Here is a 20,899-nt window from a genome sequence, read left to right as displayed (position 1 = left end):
ATACAACTAGAATATAAAAGGTCATTTCTTGATTTTTTCCTCTATACACAACTGCCACCACTGCTCAATGTGCAGCAGCTAGACAGAAGAAAGGCCATGTCTTGGGCCAGAATTTGAAGAAAAGTGAAACAATATATAACAGAGTAATACGGTCAGAATCACCTAACAGACACGGGATTCCATTTCATTACTAACAAGTGTAATTCAACTGAACAAGCTCATTCAAGCTGCCACGGCTCTCCATTGTTCCTAGTCGTCTTCTAGATTTGTAAATTTAAAAAACCATCTAGCTCAACTAGTTAGAGATTTGTAAACTGTAACGTCTCTATCCCTAAAAAGTTGTGTATCAGCTAAGAACAATTACCTGATTGTAATTTTTAAGGACTAGTAGTGGGAAGCCCATTTGCAGGAACTGGTTCTGACTTAGAGGGGGGAAAAAAAACACGACTTCTTGAAAAGGTAAAATAGCTTAAAGCATTTAATATCTAAACAAATCAATCTGTTAATAGTAGTCACAAAATATGCTTAATATAGAAACCCACATTTATGTCTTTAAGAAAAAGTGTAAATTGTATTTTACCTCAAACATAAATTAACCCACTTAAAGAATCTGCAGCGGTCAAAATCATGGTGAATTTTAAACAACTTCAGAATAAAATAACCTTAAGTACTTTATACTGCTTTATATCTAAAAAATGCTTACAACTTCTCATAAAAATAGTCTGAGGCAACTATTTTTTCTTTTATTCTTTAACAGACATGTTCAACATTATGGGCAACATTCTTAAAACCTTAAGCTTCACAGACTTTCAGACATTCAAATACTATGGTCCCCTTTTCTTTGATGTGCAGGTTTATTCAGCTAGGGAAAAAAAAAAAGGAAAGCATGGTAGACAACTTAATACATTTTCACCAAATTGAAAGTAGTACAAAAGTTTTAAGATTCTACAGAACTACACATCGTACCTAACGGATCATTAAAAATAGAAGACAGTATTTTTTCAGCAAATAAAACAGCATACTGGTATGCTGTTAATGCATACTTTTTAGTATGTACTGTCATTCATAAATTATTTACAACTTCTACTGTGTGAAGAGAACTCGAATGTAAATTTTCTGCAAAACTGGAAAAAAGCAATACAAAATTTGTGAAAGCCTGTGTTTTATATTATACAAAAGTAAGCCAGTTTTTCTCATCCAATACCAGACATTATATGCAGTGGTATTCTGGACGTATTATAGTAACTCTTGGGGATGTTTTAGTGCTGGCGGTAAGTTTACAGGCCTTGATTCTTCATCAAGGAGTACCAGATCTTCTATCTCACTGCCTCTGTATTTCCTTTTACATATCTTTACCACTACCTTCTTCTTGAGAAATAACTTTAGTGCTTCTCTTGATGCAACAGCTTTTGCATTTTCTTTGCTTTTTCCACAGCCAGTGCCCAAATACACAGACTTGCATCTCAATTCACAAACAATACTTTCTTGAGAGCTTTTATTTTGAGGCAGATCTGCTAGTTCTTTTAGTGGAACAAAAAACACATCCAGTGTTGCCTTCAGAGCTTCGATAGCTGCGTTTAGGAGCTCTCCATGATTCACATTGGGACTAAAGCCACCAACAGCTACCAACTTCCATGCCACTGTCTTATACAGTCTGTTGAAAAAAGGTTGTTTCTGCTTCACATCTTCATTGGTTAATTTGCAACAAGAGAATTTAACAGAGCTCTCACTTGACTGTGACATACTTTTAGAAGGCAACTGTGAGGTGCTAGTCTGAGAACTACTCTTCGAAGCCAGCTGGGACACGCTGGCTAAGGAAGTGCTTTTGGAAACTAGAGATCCGCTGGTCTGGGGGCTGCTCTTGGACGCTAACAGTGACGCAGCTACCTGCGAAGTGCTTTTGGAAGTCAGCATCGAGGTACTCGTCGATGTGCTGCTCTTGGGAGCTAGTAAGGACGTGCCTGATGAGGAACTATTTTTAGAAAGAGATGCTGAAACACTCGCCTCTGAACTAGTTTTGGAAGTTAACCCACCTGAAGCTGTCTCTAAACTAGGTTTAGAAGACAACAGTGGCAACTCTCCTTCTGAGCTTCCGGAGGAGCCCAACAGCGGCACCTCAATCTCTGAGATGCTCTGAGAAGAGGAGACCGAAGAGCCTTCCAAAGCACTCTTTTTAGGTGATCCGCTTTGTTGTCTGGAATCAGCAGACTGGGTCACATGACTATTCACACTGGATTTCAACAACGAAGAAACAATGGATGCCGAACTGTGTTTCTCTGGAGCTTCTGATTCAGAAGCTTTTCCAGACCCTGCCACTGTTACCTGAGAGGAAATGCTGCTGCTACTTTGGCTGGAAAGAGACCGATCTCCATCACCAGCAGAGCTATTCGAGGTGCCAGAACGACTGGAGTTCCCACCACTCTCCGACTTCGCAGATGCCCCCGGACAAGCGGAGCTGTTCTCTGGCTGAGCCAACGCACGCTCTGTTTTGGCAGAAATTTTTGCGTGATCTTGCTCAACTGCAGAACTGTTCTTTCCTTCGATGATTCGTTTTTTCGCAGGCTCTTCTACCCCTTCTGAAAAGAAGGAAAACAGACAAATGACTAAGTTGAGCTCATACAGATCAGCAGAAAATTTACAAGACAGACACTCGTTAAAATAAAGGCACGAGGCAAAAATATTTCAGGACTAGTAGTTTCTTTCAAAAGTGTGGAATAACTTGAATAAGTTCTTAAAACAGGGTTGGATGACATCATTTAATTTCTAATATTAAAAAAAGTCAAACAGCACAGACAACATTTGACACTTGAAAATCTACAGCAGTCAAAGGAAACTATCAAAACCAGGGCCTAAAACACACAGACACATAATGTAGGTTTAACATTCCAACTTGATTATTAATATTGTAAAAATTCTAGCTTGTTAAAAAAATTAGTTAATAACAGTAATTCCTAATGATATCAAACTTATGTTCTAAACTCCTATGTATGTTCACATCTATGATCTGCTAACCATTGCTACTCGATATCCCTCTTTTCTTCACCTTGGCAACCAGTTCGTCTCTTGTTGTATGGATTGGAGCATCTGTCACTTTGATGCCTTCAGCCATACTAAGTATTTTATCCATAACTTTTTGTGGGTACCTGAAAAAGAAAAAGACACTTTTAAAAAAGTGCTTTTTTGGTTTTTGGTTTTTTTTTAAGCTACTACTTCGGGAATGCAAGAACAGGCCACAGGAACTGCATTTCCTGGTTGTAATCAAGAAAGTGCGCCGACCGCCAGGAACTTTCGGTTTCCTGGAACCCCAGAAACAAATGCTCCAGGGCCTGGGGGGCGGGGTCGCTCCTCCCCAATCCTTCGATTCAGCGTCCACCACGAGAGCGTGGTCAGCCCACAACCCCACCGGCCGCCCCCCACCCAACCCGGGGCCGGCTGTGGATCATGTCGGCTTCTGGCGGAGACGCCCTTCTCACCCTTAGAGGGCAGCCAGTCCCGCAGATTCCCGCGCTTCCCAACTTCCCCCTCCCCGCGGAGGCTCCGGGCCCCAGTCCGGGGGCGGCCACAAAACGCGGAGAGCGGGTCAGGGACGCCTGCTCACTCACCGGCACCCGAGGAAGACGTGGTTCGCCCAGGCCATGGAGAAGGAGATGAGCTGCTGCAGCTGCCGATTGCGGCTCCCGCTCTCGGCGTCCGCAGCTTCCTCCGCGTTGGCGGCCGCCGCGCCGCCCGTCGGGGCCAGGTCCCCGGCGTTGCGGAGAAGAAACTCGCGGCGGTGGCGCCAGTGTTTGTCAGTCTCGCCGTCGCAGCGCAGCGCCTCCACCCAGGCGGCCACCCGCGGGTTCTGGCTCAGGTACTCCGACACCTCCTGCGCCATGTTGGGCCTGCGGGTCGCGGAAGCCGCGAGCAGACGCTGCACCGGGAGAGAGGCGGGCTGCGCGGGGGCGAGCGGCCCTGTCACTGCGGCCTGCACCGGCGGCCCTCCAGAGAACGCCCCTCGGGAGGCCCAAACGCCAAACAACAGCGCCCGGAGCAGCCGAACCGCCCACTTCCGCCCGCCGCCGGCTCCTTCCCTTTTATAACCTCGCCGCCGCCGACCGCCCGCGCGTCCTTCCGGCGCGAGCCGGCTCTCCCAGGACGCTTTGCGGCGCCCGAGCGCCAGCGGCGCCGCGGCTGGGGCCGGCGGCCGAGGGGCGCCCGCGGGGGCGGAGGGGAGGGTGGGCGGCGAGCGCTCGCGCCTCCCGCGCCACCGGGGCGGGGCCCGCGTGGGTTCGCCCGGGTCGCCCCGGTCTCAGGCTCCAGCCCAGCGTTCCGGCTCGGCCTTGTGACGCCGCGCGCGCTCCCGCCGCCTCCCTCCCTCCCTCCGTCCGCGGGCCCGCCGCGGCGCTGGGCGTGGAGGCCGGGTGGGCCGGGGCGGCGGAGGGCAGCCGGGCCGGGGCGGGTCAACTCCTCGCGTGCCGCCGCGTCCTCGCGGACCCCGAGGCGCGAGTCGAAGGCGAGGTGTGCGCGCCTCCGCCGCGGTCGCTGGTTTTCAGCGGGGCCGCCATCAACAAAAGCGCGCCTCCATCTTTTGATCGTGTCCGAAAACAGCCCGCAGCGCTGCTTCGAATGTAGACGAGCGGCGGCGGCTTTCAGGAATGCTAAAGACTTGGGTCCCTGAGAGTGACAGACCGTAACCCCCAACTGGGCAGATAGCCAGGAGGCAGCGTGGAAAAGTGCCTGCGTATCTCTTTCCCCCCAAACCTTTCCCCCTTAGAGCTTTTTTTCCTTGCATTTTTTTCTACTTTATAATATCCACACTTAGAACATTGCCGCCGGGGGCGCCTGGGTGGCTCAGTGGGTTAAAGCCTCTGCCTTCAGCTCAGGTCATGATCTCAGGGTCTTGGGATTGAGCCCCGCATTGGGCTCTGCTCAGCAGGGAGCCTGCTTCCTCCTCTCTGCCTGCCTCTCTGCCTACTTGTGATCTCTCTGTCAAATAAATAAATTAAAAAAAAAAAAAAAAAAAGAACATTGCCGCCGGCTTGCTTTTCGTTAACGATTTCAATTTCAGGTATATGTGTTTTCAAGATCAATACATTTTAGTAAGTTAAAATAAGTGCTGTGCAATAATGATCAGTTACGAAGTAAAAATAAATTTTCCTTCCATTAAACGTTTATGGACTTTGATTCAAAAATGCTTGAATCAGAATAATCAAGTCCCAAAAGTCACATTGGATAAGATTTTTTTTTTTTAAACGTAATTTATGGACATACTGGAATAATCACCATTCAGCTATTACATGAAAATAATACCCGCTTTCCTGTTATACTAAGTGAAACTTCGTACAAACATAGGCACAAAGGAGTTTTGAAGCTTGGGGTTTTAGTCTAATTGTGTTCTTTCCTCCTCTTCATTGAAAATTTCTGAAACTTGAGATGAAAGGCTTCAGAAATCTGGGAATTTAAAAGACAAATATTACGGTTTTTGCTTTCATGAGTTGTTTGACATGGGGGAAGATGATGAGTAAAAATCTCTGATCACATACCTAGATCCTATGTATGCATTTTAAGCCAAGAATTTTCTCACTTATTTTCTTGTTCCCATGTAGGCTTCTACCTATGGGTTTTATTTTGAGAGGAGAATAATGCCTGAGTTCCAAAATAATGTTTAAAGTTACAATAAAAGCAATATGGCCTGAAAGCCAGAGTACTTTTCAAGAGCCAGGGGCTTGACAGGAAGAAAAGATACATGTATTTTTCATTCTTAAAAAGTTGATTTTACATATAGAGAGATTCAGGGCATAGACCATGGACCACAGAGTTAGAAGAATGGTATATTAAATGGTAAATTTAATGGTATATTAAAATTAATATGGTAAATTAATGGTAAATTTGGTAAGTTGGTAAAAATTTGGTAAAAATGGTAAAATTAAATGGTAAATTTAATGGTATATTTAAAAAAGGGAAAAAGAAAATGCCTTCTCACCCTGTGGAGACAAATTCCTTTTTGGGCTGTGGGAAAAATTCAGAGAAAAAAGGTAAGAGAATTTAGGAACATTAGTGAAGGAGAGGGGGAAGTGTTGGCTCTGCCTGGACCTTTGGGAGAAGACAGCACATTTAGTTCCCTGAGCCACCTTGGGTTGGCTTTTAGAAGAGTAGAAATGAGCACTGAAAGAGCCTTTCATTGCTCTGATAACTGACTATACCACCCCCCTCCTTCTCCCCAACACATACACACATGTCTCTCACAGGTCCCAGAGGAATTCAAAAAGTTACAGGGAGAGAGAGGAATGCTCAGGTGCCTCCCAGGCAGCGTGATCCAAATGAGCCTAGAGGATAGGATGACCTGGGCTGCAAAGGAGAAAACAGCCAGTTCTCAAGTCATGAGGCCCCTGAGATCCAGGCAGGGCGAATCAAGAGGGGAGAGCCCCTCAAACTCCCCACCAGTGACCAATGTCACTTGTATTGGGGGATCAGACAGTTCGCTCTCAGTAGATCCTACAGGGAAGACAGTACAGAGAGAAGAAGTACAGAGACAATGCTAGGATGATACACAAGCCACTTCCCCTACCACTGCCTGCCCCCCCAGAAATCTGATCAGAGGACAGAGAGAGAATCCTAATAAACAGAAATATCCACCACTACCCCCACCGAATTGTGTTTTAAACTGCAAGTGGCCGAATTCTCTTAATTTCATGAGATTGTTTCGTTACAAAGAAAAGCACATTCATTAAAATTCCAGCTACGTTGCGTCTCTGAAGAAATCTGGTAAAAACTCCCGTGGCGAGCTGGCCTTTGTGCAAGATGGCTCCCCCCCCATGGAGCAACCCGAAAGGCCGGCTCCGGCTCCTGAGGGTGACTGCAGAAACAGAGGACTGACGACGCATTTGGCACGAAGCATGCACGTGGAGTGCGGCAGTCTGGGTAAAGCAAATGCTCTAGTCAATGTCCCCGCTGAGGTTATGGTTTGACTTGAGAAACATGCCACAGTGACGGGGAAACTTTTACAGCAAACAAGCTACGGGGTCACAAGTTAGTCAAACCGCAGTGAAAAGATGAAGGGTCCTGCAAGTCAAAGACGCTTCAAGAAGACAGTGGTCCCCTGCATCGGTAGCTGGGGAGAAGTCGAGGAAGAGGAATACTGCTGTCAACGATTGTAGAGGTCGGAACCGTTCCGGTGAGCTCAGCAAAAGTAGTTTCGGTGGAGTGATGGAGACTGACTCAACACGGGAGCGAGTTCAGGAGAGGAAAAGGAGATGTTTGACTGTGAAGGAGAGAAGAGAGGGAAAGCCGGAAAGGGTCGAGGCGTTCTGACAGCTTTTGGTTAGATGGGAGTATCTTGAACAGGTTCATCTGTGACTGGGAAGAGCCAGTAGAGGGAGAGTTTGGGGATCCTGAAGGAAGAAAGGGTAACAATTTCTAAAGGAGTGGGAGGGGCAGGGGTCCTACACACAGGTAGAGAGATTAACCTCACGGGAGAAGGAGAAACACTTCCCCCATTTTTGAAGAAAACGTTTGTAAGTTTGGAGGTGGGAAGCTGAGATGGAGTCCACGTGATAGAGAATGCTGGAAATGGACGTTCGAGATTGGGAACAAGCTGCCTAGATGAACAGAGTTAAGTTCTGGCCAAGTTTTAAAAAATTATAATTACACACGCTTACAGAAATGAAACTTTTCAATGGAAATAAAAGGCATAAAATGAAGGTAAAAATCTCTCTCCCTCTCATCCCTGGTCCCCCTCTAAAAATAACAGCATTTATTTACAAATTTATGTCATCGTCTGTCTTTGTTTCTTTGGGCAGTTATTTTTGTAACTCTAAGTTATATGCTAATGTTTCTCTTTCTTTGTTTTTCAACTTTAAATAGTATTTATTCCACCTTGGAATGTGAAAGATGATAAATCCATATCACTTATACTATCCCTTTCTTCTCCCAATTGTTGTTACTTGCATTTTTATTATTCTTTTGTTGGCCAGCTGTCACACATTTAAATATACTCAATCTTTAATTTCTTAGTCTCTCAATTTTAGACAATCAGCTTTTGATCCCCATGTCATGTAAGAAAATTCTGGAAGATGGGGTGCCTTGGTGGCTTGGCCGATTAAGCATCTGCCCTAGGCTCATGCTCTCTCTCTCTCTTTATTTATTCATTTGAGAGAGAGCTAGAGACAGAGAGAGTACAAGCAGGGGAGGAGGCAGAGGGAGAGGGAGAAGCAGGCTCCCTGCTGAGCAGGGAGCCCGACATGGGGCTTGATCTCAGGACCCCAAGCACATGACCTAAGTCCTGAGTCAAAGGCAAATGCTTAACCATCTAAGCCACCCAGAGGCCCCAATAAATAAAATCTTAAAAAAAAAAAAAAAGAAAGGAAGAAAATTCTAGAATAGAGACCATAATGTGATATTTGGGCATTCAAAAAATCTGGCTTGGGATGCCTGGGTGGCTCAGTCCGCGTTGTATTGGATTTCTTGCTCAGTGGGGAGCCTGCTTCTCCCTCTGCCTGCCTCTCCCCCTGTTGGTGTGCTCTCTCGCTCTGACAAATAAATAAAAATCTTTAAAAAAAAAAAAAAAAGCCTGGCTTTCAGAGAAAATGTAATTGCTAGTGGTAACTTGGCAACAGGTGGAAAATTCCAAAGTGTTCCTGTTTACCGCAGAATTTGTGCCCTTCGTTTTTGCGTTAATCCTTAACATTAGTAAATGTCAATTTGTTAGCTGCTTTGAGAATTAAAAGACTGTGAAGTTACATCCTTCATGGGGGTTAGTTTCCAAAATCAACACGTAAATGAAAGATAGGATATGATTCCACTTTACCTTTTTCTGGGGCAAAGCAATTACCTCCATTTTAGAAAGACCCCTTGGGCATCTTCTGATGTAGAGAAGCAGAGAATGACGGACCTTCTCTACAGGCTCACAGATTCTAGTGTGATTAATTTACAGTGCAAGTGACGAAACAAATTATGGTTTAAAATGGCTTCTCTGGGGCGCCTGGGTGGCTCAGTGGGTTAAAGCCTCTGCTTTCAGCTCAGGTCATGATCTCAGGGTCCTGGGATCGAGTCCCGCATCGGGCTCTCTGCTCAGCGGAGAACCTGCTTCCTCCTCTCTCTCTGCCTGCCTCTCTGACTACTTGTGATCTCTGTCTGTCAAATAAATAAATAAAATCTTAAAAAAAAATAAAATAAAATGGCTTCTGCTTTAACACAAAGGGGATTTATTGGCTGTGTTTTTGACAGACTGGGGAGTAAACCATGGCATCCAATACTCGAATAATATAATCAGGAAGCCTCTTGGTCTTCATCAGTATACTTTGCTTTCTCTGTGGCAGCCTCAATCTCGGGCAAGCTCTCCCTGTATAGTGGCAAGATGGGTCCTAGCAGACCACAGAGTGTACATCCTCTCTAGCTCGGTAACCTGAGAAGGTCTCTCTCTCTCTCTCTCTCTTTTTTTTTTCCAAGATTTTATTTATTTATTATAGAGAGAGAGAGAGATCACAAGTAGGCAGAGCAGCAGGCAGAGAGAGAGGGGGAAGCAGGCTCCCTGCTGAGCAGAGAGCCCGATGTGGGGCTCGATCCCAGGACCCTGAGATCATGATCTGACCCGAAGGCAGAGGCTTAACCCACTGAGACACCCAGGCGCCCCAGAACATCTCTTTCTTGATAGTTCCTGCCAATGTCCTGAGGTTCTTTTGGGAATCCATTTATCCCTTAAATAAGCACTCTAGCCAAGGGTATGAAATTCTCCAATTGCATAAGTCTGAGTCATGTGTCTACCCTGAGAATAATAAAGCCCTTGAGTAGGGTCAGTATCATGCAAGGAAAAATAACAAACTAAATAAGTCAAAGAGTTAACACTCAAGGAAATGGAGGTAACAGCCATATGAGAAGGATCACCAAATACCAGAAAGTATTTTAAAGAAAGAATGGTAGTAAGCAGTTTCAAAGGACATAAGACAATCGTCCTCTGTGAGGTCTTTTTATCAGGATGACTTCTTTCCCCCACAGCTTAGCCAAAGGGTAATATCTTTTTACAGCAATTCTTATGTTTCTTTATATAGGATTATACAGAGTTTTCCTGAAAACAATGTCATCTTTAGTCTTCGTGTTTCTCTTAGTGCAAACCGGATGAGGTCTTGTTATATGTAATTTCCCATCTCTGTGAAACTCTTTACCTGTGCCTTATGCCAGAATGTAGGGGATTTAAATCTAGAACCAAAATACAGATAGAGATCAGAGAACGGTTCTTATTTGGAGAAGTACAGTTTGAATTCCCATAAAATAATAAACTTGACCTTGGCTCTTCAGAATCATGGAAAGTTAGAGCCCAAAGGGAACTGTAAGATTGTGTTTATTTTGTAGATGAAGAAACTGAGGGTCAGAGTGGTTAAGTGATTGCCCAAGATCAAACAATTGGTTAATGGAAGAGCAAGAATGGGAGACCAAGGAACATAGTATATTGACTTCTGGTCTAGGACTTTGATCACATTTTCATCACATTTTGCTACTTGGTGAAGTTTATTCAGCAATTTTGATGAACTCACAAGGTGTAGAGGCTGGAAAAGTGAGCTAAAACTTGTTAAATCAAGGTGCTAAGATTATGACAGCAATAAACCACTTAGTTATTGGGCAGTTTGGTAACTAGGAGCAGGAAGGATATGAACTTTGTGCTTCTTTGTACCCAGGGCTCCATTATGTGAATGTGTGATTGTCTTGAAACTACAAACAGCAGGGGCAGTAAAAAGGAACATTCCTGGAGAGATCGGGAAGCCAGCAGGTGACAGTAGATAGCTTAACTTAGCAATTAAGAGTATTGTCTTGGGGGGCCTGGCTGGCTCAGTCTGTAGAGCAGGCAACTCTTTTTTAAAAAAAATATTTTATTTATTTATTTGAGAGAGAGAAAGATAACATGAGTTGGGGGGAGCAGAGGGAGAGGGAGAAGCAGACACCCCGCTGAGCAAGGAGCCCCACACACCCAACACAGGGCTCAATCCCAGGACCCCGGGATCATGACCTGAGCTGGAGGCAGGCACCTAACCGAATGAGCCACCCAGGCGCCCCTTGGAAACAACTCTTGATCTCCTGGTTGTGAGCTCAAGCCCCACACTGGGTGTAGAGATTACTTAAAATGAGAGCTTAAAAAAAAAAAAGAATATTGATTTTGGAGTCAGACATTCCTAGGTTTGAATTCTGTCTCTATTACTTATCACGTGTGACTTTGGGCAAATTATTTAATTTCTCTTGGGGCGCCTGGCTCAGTCAGTAGAGCATGTGACACTTGATCTCAGGGTTGTGAGTTCCAGCCCATGTTGGGTATAGGGTTTACTTAGAAAAAAACCTAATTTCTCTAAATTTCTATTTCCTTAAACACAAAAAGGGGGTTCAAACACCTATGAATTGTAAAGAATATAAGTTTGGTCATGTATACAAAGAGTATAGTTCAGACCTGATACATTAGTTTATACTCAATAAAGGCAGTTTAGAAATATATTTTGGGTTTCATTTGGTCATATGCAGTAGTAATCATTGGTTTCTCTATTTAAAATAACATCTTTGCAAATGAGCCAAATTCAGGCAAGTACAAATCTCATTCCACAAACTCAAGGTGCACAAAGAAATGTTTTTTAAGATTTTTATTTGTTTATTTGAAAAAGAGAGAAAGAGAGAAAGCAAGAGAGATCAAAGAGGGAGAGGGAGAAACAGATTCCCACTGAGCAGGGAGCCCGATGTGGGGCTCGATTCCAGGACTCTGGGATCATGACCTGAGCAGAAGGCAGCCGCTTAACCGACTGAGCCACCCAGGTGCCCCAGATATTTAATATTTTTCTATGATTGAATTCATTTTGTATTTTAAGGTCCCATTGCACCAAGTAATGGAGACTTAATTTCAGTCCATTCAAGATTTTGAGTATTCATTCCAGGGAGCTTACACAGTGTGGAGGCACAGAAGCTGAAAGTGGGGGTGGGGTCAAGGCTAGGAGTTCCCCGGACACCCCCTAAAACATTCATCTTTTTTTTTTTAATCAGTTTTTTGTCCTTGTAGGTCTATGTAGGCCACTGCTTCATCCTTCTCGCTCCTGTGGTAGGGTTTATTTAAGTCAGAGGACTCTCCTTGCTGTACTCACGCCTGCCTCCGGCATGGAGAACAGCCCATGGCTTAGGGTACCACGTTCTCTGTGAGGCTGTTTTAGGTCCACTGGCCCAGACACAACGGGCAGACACTCTAGTCTACTCATCCATGCTTGCTGGGCAGAGGGGCGCTCTGGATGTCTTCCAGCGTCCGTGGGTTCTTGAGGCTTGAGTCAGCCAGCGTAAGGATCCCCAAGCCTACTGAGTTTTTCAGCATCGTCCCCCTGCAGCTCAGCCTAGGGAGCAGGGGGGCAGGACGTGGGGGTTTTCTCCAGAAACATGCCAGTAGTCATTCTCTTGGTTCGGACCCTCCCCTTCAAGTTCTCCTTTCCTTCGGAGAACTTCTCATCTGGAGAAGCACCTGGTTCTTCCTCTAATATTCTTCTACTCTTATTGCTCTTATGCTCTACTAGGACTTGTGGACCCATAGAAGTCAAGACTTTGCCTATTTGCCTTCAACATTCTTCTCCATCTTGCAAAAGGCAGCGGCCACAGAACACACCACAACTCAAGTACTAGCCAGAGGGTTATAAAAGTTAGAGCCGCTTCTGGAATTCCAGAGGAAAACGGGGACAGGGAGCATCTTTGGAAATATCTACTACCCGCCCCCCCAGACTGTCATACTAGAGACTAATTTTAATTTTTTTTTCTGTTCTTCCTGAATTTATTAATTTGAATTCTTCTGCAAGGAAAAATTTCCCTTTCTCTTGCTTATTTTTTTAATCATTTATTTATATTAGCATGGACTCGTGGCTAATTCATTTTTGGGTTATAATCTCATACTGTAGTTATTTATTTTGTTCTCACTTTGGCCACTGAGAGCTCTTTTAGATCGGCTTACATTCCTTTTAAAGATTTATGCATTTCAGAGAGAGAGAGAGAGAGAGCACGAGCGGGGAATAGGAGAAAGGAGCAGAGGGAGAGGGACAAGCGGACTCTGCACGCAGCACAGAGCCCAGTGACGTGGCCCAGTGATGTGGGGCTGAATGCCAGGACCCTGAGATCATGACCTGATGTAGAAATCAAGAATCAGACACGCAACCCACAGAGCCACCCAGGTGCCCCGACTTATATGCCCCTTGAAAATGCTCTGATTCTTGGGGTGCCTGGGTGGCTCAGTCGGTTGAGCCTCCCACTCTTGGTGTCAGCTCAGGTCATGACCTCAGGGTCCCGGGGTCCATCCCGCGTTGGCCCGTGCTCAGTGCTGAGTCTTCTGGAGGATTCTCTCTCTGCCCCTCCCCAGCTCCCTGCCACCCGCTCAGCCTCTCTCTCAAATAAATAAATAAATCCCTAAATCGACTAATTTTAATTTTTAAGAAGCAATTGCTTTCACACCAACAGACAAGCAAGCCTGTAGAAAATTTGTGAGCTAAGAAGGAACATCTGAGTTGATGGAAATCATTCCTTCTTTCCTTCATCGTAGCAAGTACCTATGATTTAATCCCTACCCGGCGTCACACCGATGACCAGTGTTATAAAATATTATGGGGGATAATAAAGCAGGGAGCAGAAAAAAGTCCAGCCCGTGATCTTAACAGAAAGAGCGCACTGAAAATCTCTGATGGGCAACCAAAGGCAACATTTCAAAATCGCATCTTCTTCTCTCCTTCCCCTTCTATGCAACTGTTGGTTGAATAAGGATGAGTTTTTAAAAACCTCAATTAATTTAAAGGAAGGAAACAAAGTAAGTGTTTTTCTTCTCACCAGGGAAGGCAATTTTGATGTTAAACACCTCATTGATGGTGGTAATACTATGCAGTTAATTTTAAAGATGGGAACAAAAGAAGTGTTTTCATTCTCACTAGGGAAGGCAGTTTTAAACACCTCATTGAGGGTAGGACTGCCAGGCTCATTTGGGACTTGATAATAGCTCCTCTTGACAAGACGATGCCGAAAACACAGGGTGAAACTTACCAGCCCTTAGAGGACTTTTCACCCCCACCTACTAGCAAAGGCACATTTTCTCTATTTCCTGGAAAGAGTGTTAGTCTGCGGGGCAATCCAATTATTTTTACAATGCCAGGGCCCATGGAAATGAATTCAGGAGCTTATGCCATTGATTTCAGTGGGGCTTGGTGTGGTGAAATTGATTCCACAGGGCTTTGGCAGAGTGGAGAGAGGGGGGAGTTTTTATTCGCATGTATGTATTTTTCCAAGCTGAAGCTTAAGAGGATCATTTTGCTCCTTTCATCGCTGCCCCACGGAATTAGAACTAATAAATAGGAAGGGGAAATAACACAAGTACATTACCTTCGTGGTCATGAATCTGCTCATTATTGTTGGGGGGGGGTGGGATCCGATTGCGCTTTTCGGTGAGCACGTAAGTGGACTCAGACGCTACAGTTGGGGGCTTCAGCTTACAAGAGGAACTTGAAGTGCTGGGACCACCCCACTGCCCAAAGTGGGCATTGCCATTGCTTCCGTGGATCTGGGTCCTTGGATTCTGGACCTTGGTTGTCTTGAAAGACAGAGATCAGAATGTTCTAGCTATTGGTGCGGAGAGAGGAGATGTAATATACCCATTTGAAAAAAACACTGGTGGGGCGGCTGGGTGGCTCAGTGGGTTAAAGCCTCTGCCTTCAGCTCAGGTCATGATCCCAGAGTCCTGGGATCGAGCCCCACATCGGGCTCTCTGCTCAGCAGGGAGCCTGCTTCCTCCTCTCTCTCTGCCTGCCTCTCTGCCTACTTGTGATCTGTCTGTCAAATAAAATCTTAAAAAAAAAAAAAGAAAAAAGAAAAAAACACTGGAGGGGTGGCTGGCTGGCTCAGTCAGTAGAGCATGTGATTCTTGATTTCAGGGCTTGTGAGTTCGAGCCCCATATTAGACGAAGAGCTTACTTAAAAAAGAAAAAAAGATAAAGATTTTTTTAAAAATAGAGAATTACTTCAATTTCAAATAATTTCAATTCTCTCATGACATCAGAGATTCACGGAATACTATTACTGGCAGGCAGTTTCCGTAGGGACGGATCATTGAGGCTGTTTCCTCGTTTTTAGGAAATTTAGGACCAATCAGGAAACTGAGGCTCAGAGAGGCCCTTGAGCAGGGCCTAACACTTGATTTCCAGGTCAGCATTCCTCCCACCAGGCCAGGTTTCAAGAAGAGAAGAGGTTAGCATCTAGCCACTTGGATTCCCTGAGTCAGACACAATGACACTGTTACTTGCTGGTGTAAGTTGATTTACAGTTAACCTTGTTGGGGGGTATTCATGGCGCCTGAAAAGACAAGGAGAAAATGGAGTACAAACCCACACACTCCACAATGCAGGGAGTCTTGGTAACCACAGAGCAGCGCATCCTTCCTAGGCGACAGTGGTCACCTAATGGGTAATTGGTTCCTTTCCCTGGGCCCCGCCTGAGGCAGAGAACCCCCACCGTCTTGAGATTCCAAGATGGAGCCCCCCATAAACGCAGTCGGGAGAGTGAAGCGTTGCCTGGGAACTCTGTGGTGTGTTCTCTTCCCCATGGGGGACTTTCACATTTAGAAACCGAATTTCATTCTTAACTGAGACATTCTCGACTTGTTTCTGTCAGTGAGAAGTGGGTTTTGAACATATTAAGGGAAATTTGTAGGAAGGAAACATGGTAGAGCTAGGAGATAATGTTGGCCGAGTGCCCTGGTATGGAACTCTCCGAAAACTGAAAGCTCTCGAGAAACAGGAAGTATATCATCCTATTTATTTTACGCCAGAATAATTCGTATGGTATTACACTAGCTTTTAGCACAGTGGGCCATTTTTCTCTCCGGAAGCTGGGATATCTCTCCCAATACAGCTGGGAACGAGCTTCAGTAACTTCCCACGTTCATGTAATTTTTTTTTCTGTGAACTCTGTCACGTTACTGTCTGTAAGAATCCGCTCTTGGATGTTTCAGTTTCCCTTTGGGTTAGCAGGAGACTTTCATCCCTCCTTTGTGTTTGTCTGCTCTCCAGAATCTGAGGGAGGCTGCTGATGGCTTCAGGCTCTAGTTCTTTATTAGCTCCAATCTGCTTAACACTGCACTTTGAAGATGTGTGAATTCCCGCCTGGCGGGAGCATCAGGACCCAAGCAGTGTAAAGGGGGAGGGCGGCAAAGCAGGAGTGCACACCAGTGGAAACCCCCCTCCGAAGCAGAGGCTCACACCAGCCCTCCGGGGCTTTCTCACCGTTCTACATTCAACTTGAGAAGACAGGCAGTGGGGAAGAGCTGCACATTCCTAGGGGATGGATTTCAGGTCTACTGGCCAGGTCCTGAGCCCCCCGAGGAAAGCCTCAAGCCTGTTCCTGGGGACTGAGAAAGCTAACCTTCCAGTCCAGACCCCTATCTGTCTTAGGATCTGAGAGTCCCTTTCTCACACCATAGCCCCGCCCTGCTGGTGCAGAAAGGTTTCCTAGACAGAGGCATCAAAACTATTTTGCTCCTCATGGAAACCCAGGGGCAACCTTCACTCCCAGCCTCAAAGCACAACAAGGGATAAGAAGGCTTTGACCACAGTTGCCTCTGGCTTCCTAGGAGAATTCTTCCTAGGACCTAGGCTACCAATACCCTTTTAGATATCCTTGAGACGATCATCCTAGGGCTGCTCTGACCATGTGCACAAGCCAAGGCTTTGATGGAAAGGGACTAATCTGTAGTACCTAACACAAGGAATAGAGAAAGCGTCTCCTAAATTTAAGATTATGGGCATAGTCAGTTTCGGTGAACCAGTGTAGGCTGGATTTCTGTCACTTGTCACCAAAGGATTACTGATTACCAATTTACTGATTATATATACTCTGTATACCCAGCATTTTAAAACTGGGTTTTAATCTAGAGTCAGGAAATTATGAAGAAGGTTCTGAGAAACTCTCTGGGGTATAATTTTGCAGACATATCTGTCAACACTTATGTGTGCAAGGATATATATACAAGGATGTCATGACAACATCTTTTTCCTTCCTTCCTTCTTTCCTTTCTTTCTATAGGTGAAAATTAGAGCTAGCATTTGCTATAGGTAGAGTCAGCAGTGGGAGTACCATTATATAATTTAATTAATGTATATGTTTGATAAGAATGAGATAGTTACTTATGTATTGATAGGGAAGGATGTCTATGAAAAAAATCAAGTTGCAAAACCAAATGCAAAGCATGATTCCATTTTTATAAAAACATTAAAAGTATTCTTCCCATAAGTAATACAATGGCTATGGACAGGCAGTTCGTGGAAGAGGAACGGAGAATGGCTGGCAGATGTGTGCAAAGAGGCGAAACCATGACGGCAGACATTAAATACAAATGAACACACCAGTGGATGGATTCTTCTGCCCATCAGGTCATTACTCTTTAGAAGTTCTTCCCATATTCATGGTAGTGAGTAGGGAAGTGGGTTTTCTCATACACCATTGGAGGGATTCAATTCAATGCCTTTCCAGAAAGTATTTGGCAGTACTTATTAAAAATATTTGAATGTGTGTACCCTCCCATAGAGCAATTTTACTTCCAGAAACGTATCTGATGGAAATAAAAGCTAGTTGTCTCCTAATATCCAACCACCCTGTCTTCTCAATTCGAGGCTGAGCCGGACACATGGCCCCAGGAATAATGGCTACATTTCCCGTCATCCTTGTCGCGACCAGTGGCCGTGCACTCCAGTTCTAGACGATAATGTATCTGCAGAAGCAGCAAGTTCTAGATGTCTCCTCAAAGGAAGCAGTAATACTCCTGAGGCTCTGCTTTTTTCTTCTGTCTGGAATGCTGATTGCTAGCTAGAGTTCTGGTAGCAAGCTTGGAGGCTGAGGTGTCCCGGGGAATGAGATCAGAGCCAGCAAGGTAGGAAGGAGACTGGGCCCCAGTTCCAGGGAGGACCACACCAGCCTCGACCTGACCACTGCCAGCCATCATGAACGTAAAAGAGAAACTTAAATATCTATCTTGGTTCAGTCACAGTATTTCAGGTTTTATTTTACTCTCCAAACTCAATCCTCACCAGTTCAAATGCGTGAAGATATATCTCCAAGGATAGTTACTGAGGCATTGTTCGGAATACTAAGAAATGATAATCTACTGATAATGGTTGAATATATTATAAGATCCACTTGTTTATTCATTTAGCAGATATTTTTAGCATCTATTCTATCTCTGACATGATTCTAGTCACTGGGCTCATAGCAGTGGACAGAAGAGACAAACTATCCCTTTCTGGAGTTTGTGTTCCAGTGAGGGAACACGCCAAGTATGGGATCCTATGAAGCTACAGAAAATGAAAAGCTATTGAATGTGTACCGCTGTTCCTAATACATCATGTGGTTTCAAAAGTTAGAGATATGTTGTGTTAATTATATTTTCTTTCTTTTTTAAGTCTTTTTAAAGACTTTATTTATTTGAGAGAGAGAGCACGGGGAAGAGCAGAGGGAGAACCAGACCCCCAGCTGAGCAGGAAGCCTGATGTGGGGCTCGATCCCAGAACCCTGGGATCATAACTTGAGCCAAAGGCAGACACTTAACCAACTGAGCCACCCAGGCGCCCTTGCTAACTGTATTTCCTAATTGTCTGTATTTGTGATTCTCTGGCCTCCGAAGCCTTGCTGCCTCTAGAACCTTCCATATGCAAACCAGGTAGTCCAGAGCCTCTGCTGCCCTCTGCCTCCTTAGTGGAGCTCACAGAATGAGCCACCAGCTCCCTGCCCTTAGGGCCCCAAGGGCAGGGACTGGAAACTAGGGCCAGTCCCTACATTCCTTATTTAAACTAGCCAATTCTAAACCCGCCTGGCCTGCTTACCCTGCCTGCCTACTGCTTCCAGTAAAAACCACAATAAAGGCTCTTTCCCATTGTCCTTCTGCCTCTGGCCCCCACGTGGCCCTGGGTGGTGTGGCGTCCTCCTCTGTTTGGGAACTGGGAGAAGCCAACTAGCTTTTCCATGGTGATTGTTCCCCGATCTGTTGGCTTCCCCATACCTGCATAATAACAAAACCTACGCTGAAAAATATATGTATAGTGTGATCTCATTTAATCTTTAAAAATCTATAAAGGCGGGGAACCTGGGTGGCTCAGCGGGTTAAAGCCTCTGCCTTCAGCTCAGGTCATGATCCCAGGGTCCTGGGATCGAGCCCTGCATTGGGCTCTCTGCTCAGCAGGGAGCCTGCTTCCTCCTCTCTCTCTGCCTGCCTCCCAGCCTTCTTGTGATCTCTGTCTGTCAAATAAACGAGTGAAATCTTAAAAAAAAATCTTTTAAAAAAAATCTAGAAGGCACATATGTTTGTATATGTTTTTAAAAAATAAATGAAAATCCATGGATGTTACACCAAAATCGTTAGCAGTGATCGTATCCAGGAAGTAAGGAGGTACGATGCGCTCCGGCTACCGGAGGATGGGAGGCAAAGAACTGTTTCTTTTACTTCAGGCCCTTCCAGGCACTTCGATTTTAATTGAATTTTACAAGGAGCATATGTTGCTCCTGTAAGAAAAAAATCCGTATGTCTATTTTTCATTTCACGAGTCTACCCTCTCCTCCCTTCCTCTTGTCACATCCGAACTCGACACATCTGGAACTTCTCAAAATCCCGTCAGGTGGCCCAGCTGTCACCTGGGCCGCAGCACCTCCGGGTGGCCGCTCTCCCCACGCTGCGTCATACCCTCCCCACCTTCTATAAAGCCATAGAAGCCTCTCGTCTGCGGAATGTTCCTCGCTATCCCTGTGACATTGTCCGATGAGTGCTTTTTTATTCCTCATGATAATTTTAATGGGATCAGCAGGAGGAAGGGAAGATAGAATCATGAAAGTTTGGAGATCTCGCCTGGCAGGACGTCTCTGATTCAGTGCTGAGCCCCTAGTCTCTTGTCACACGTCCGGGAGCGTAGTGAGATATGGGATGGCAGCCGCCGTCCCGCAGGGTGGAGAGGAACAGGGCCTGCCCTTGACGGACACCCTCACAGTGAGGCGGGTCGGTGCCTCCTCATTTGTCGGGGCCACCAGGAAAGTCAGTCCCGCAGACTGAGTGTCAAGAGAGTATTTGGAGCTGTCCGCCTGACAAATGGCACGTATTGACTCAGTCCATTTGGGCTGCAGTAACACAAAGACCACCAACCCCGGGGCTTAAGCAGCCGACATTGATCTCTCCCGGTTCTGAAGCTGGAAGTCCGGGAGCAGCGCACTGCCAGATTCGGTGTCTGCTGAGGACCGTCTTCCTGGCTCATGGATGCTGTCTTCTGGCTGGGACTCACATGGGAGAAGGGGTGAGGGGTCTCTCTGGGATCTTTTTTCTTTTGTAAGATTTTAAAAAATATTTTATTTATGTATTTGTCAGAGAGCGTGGGAGAGCTCAAGCAGAGGGAGCAGCAGGCAGAGGGAAAAGTTCTGGTGTGGTGTGAGCAAGGAGCACATGCCGAAGGCAATCCCAGGACCCTGGGATCATGACCCGAGCCGAAGGCAGACGCTTAACCGACTGAGCCACCCAGGCGCCCCTCTGGGGTCTCTTTTATAAGGGTGATAATCCCATTCTGCAGGGCTGCCCACTCATGGCCTCATCACCCCGCAAAACCCCAACTCCAAATACCATCCCATTAACTATTAGGTTTCAGTGTAGGAATTTTGGGGTGACACATTCATTCCATAGCTCATAGGAGGTGAGCAGTCATAGGGAAAGAGAGGGGCTTCCGGTACAACTAATATCCCCTCAGATCGTGAGGCCGAGCAGTGGGACGTCAGGGCCGGATGGCTTCAAGAGGTCCAGTCTGCGATCAGGCAGCTTGTGTGAGGGAAGCCTGCCCAAGTTCAAGGACAAACCACCACTCGCAGGCAGACATTATCTACTCACTCGTGTTTAGGGAGCACCTTCCCTAGGCCCCAG

At 45.6% G+C, this 20,899-nt stretch overlaps 1 protein-coding gene across 2 annotated transcripts; it reads right to left on the bottom strand.

Annotated features, from left to right (window-relative positions):
- Positions 1–453: 453 nt before the first annotated feature.
- On the bottom strand, positions 454–4,044 carry CDKN2AIP (CDKN2A interacting protein). 2 transcript variants are annotated; one of them, XM_080796827.1, is made up of 3 exons: positions 3,603–4,044; positions 3,044–3,143; positions 454–2,576 (listed from the first exon to the last, which is right to left on the bottom strand). In XM_080796827.1, exons 1-3 carry the CDS (start codon positions 3,872–3,874, stop codon positions 2,568–2,570), a joined length of 381 nt encoding a protein of 126 aa, XP_080652953.1. In that variant the 5' UTR covers positions 3,875–4,044; the 3' UTR covers positions 454–2,567. The 2 variants fall into 2 exon arrangements, with proteins under 2 accessions (XP_080652953.1, XP_080652952.1); XM_080796826.1 differs by having other exon boundaries at positions 3,013–3,143; positions 3,603–4,010.
- Between the last annotated feature and the right edge of the window lie 16,855 nt (positions 4,045–20,899).

Source organism: Martes martes, assembly GCF_963455335.1.
Source record: "Martes martes genome assembly, chromosome: 2".
NCBI lineage: Eukaryota > Metazoa > Chordata > Mammalia > Carnivora > Mustelidae > Martes > Martes martes.
This window is presented reverse-complemented; position numbering and strand designations above follow the sequence as displayed.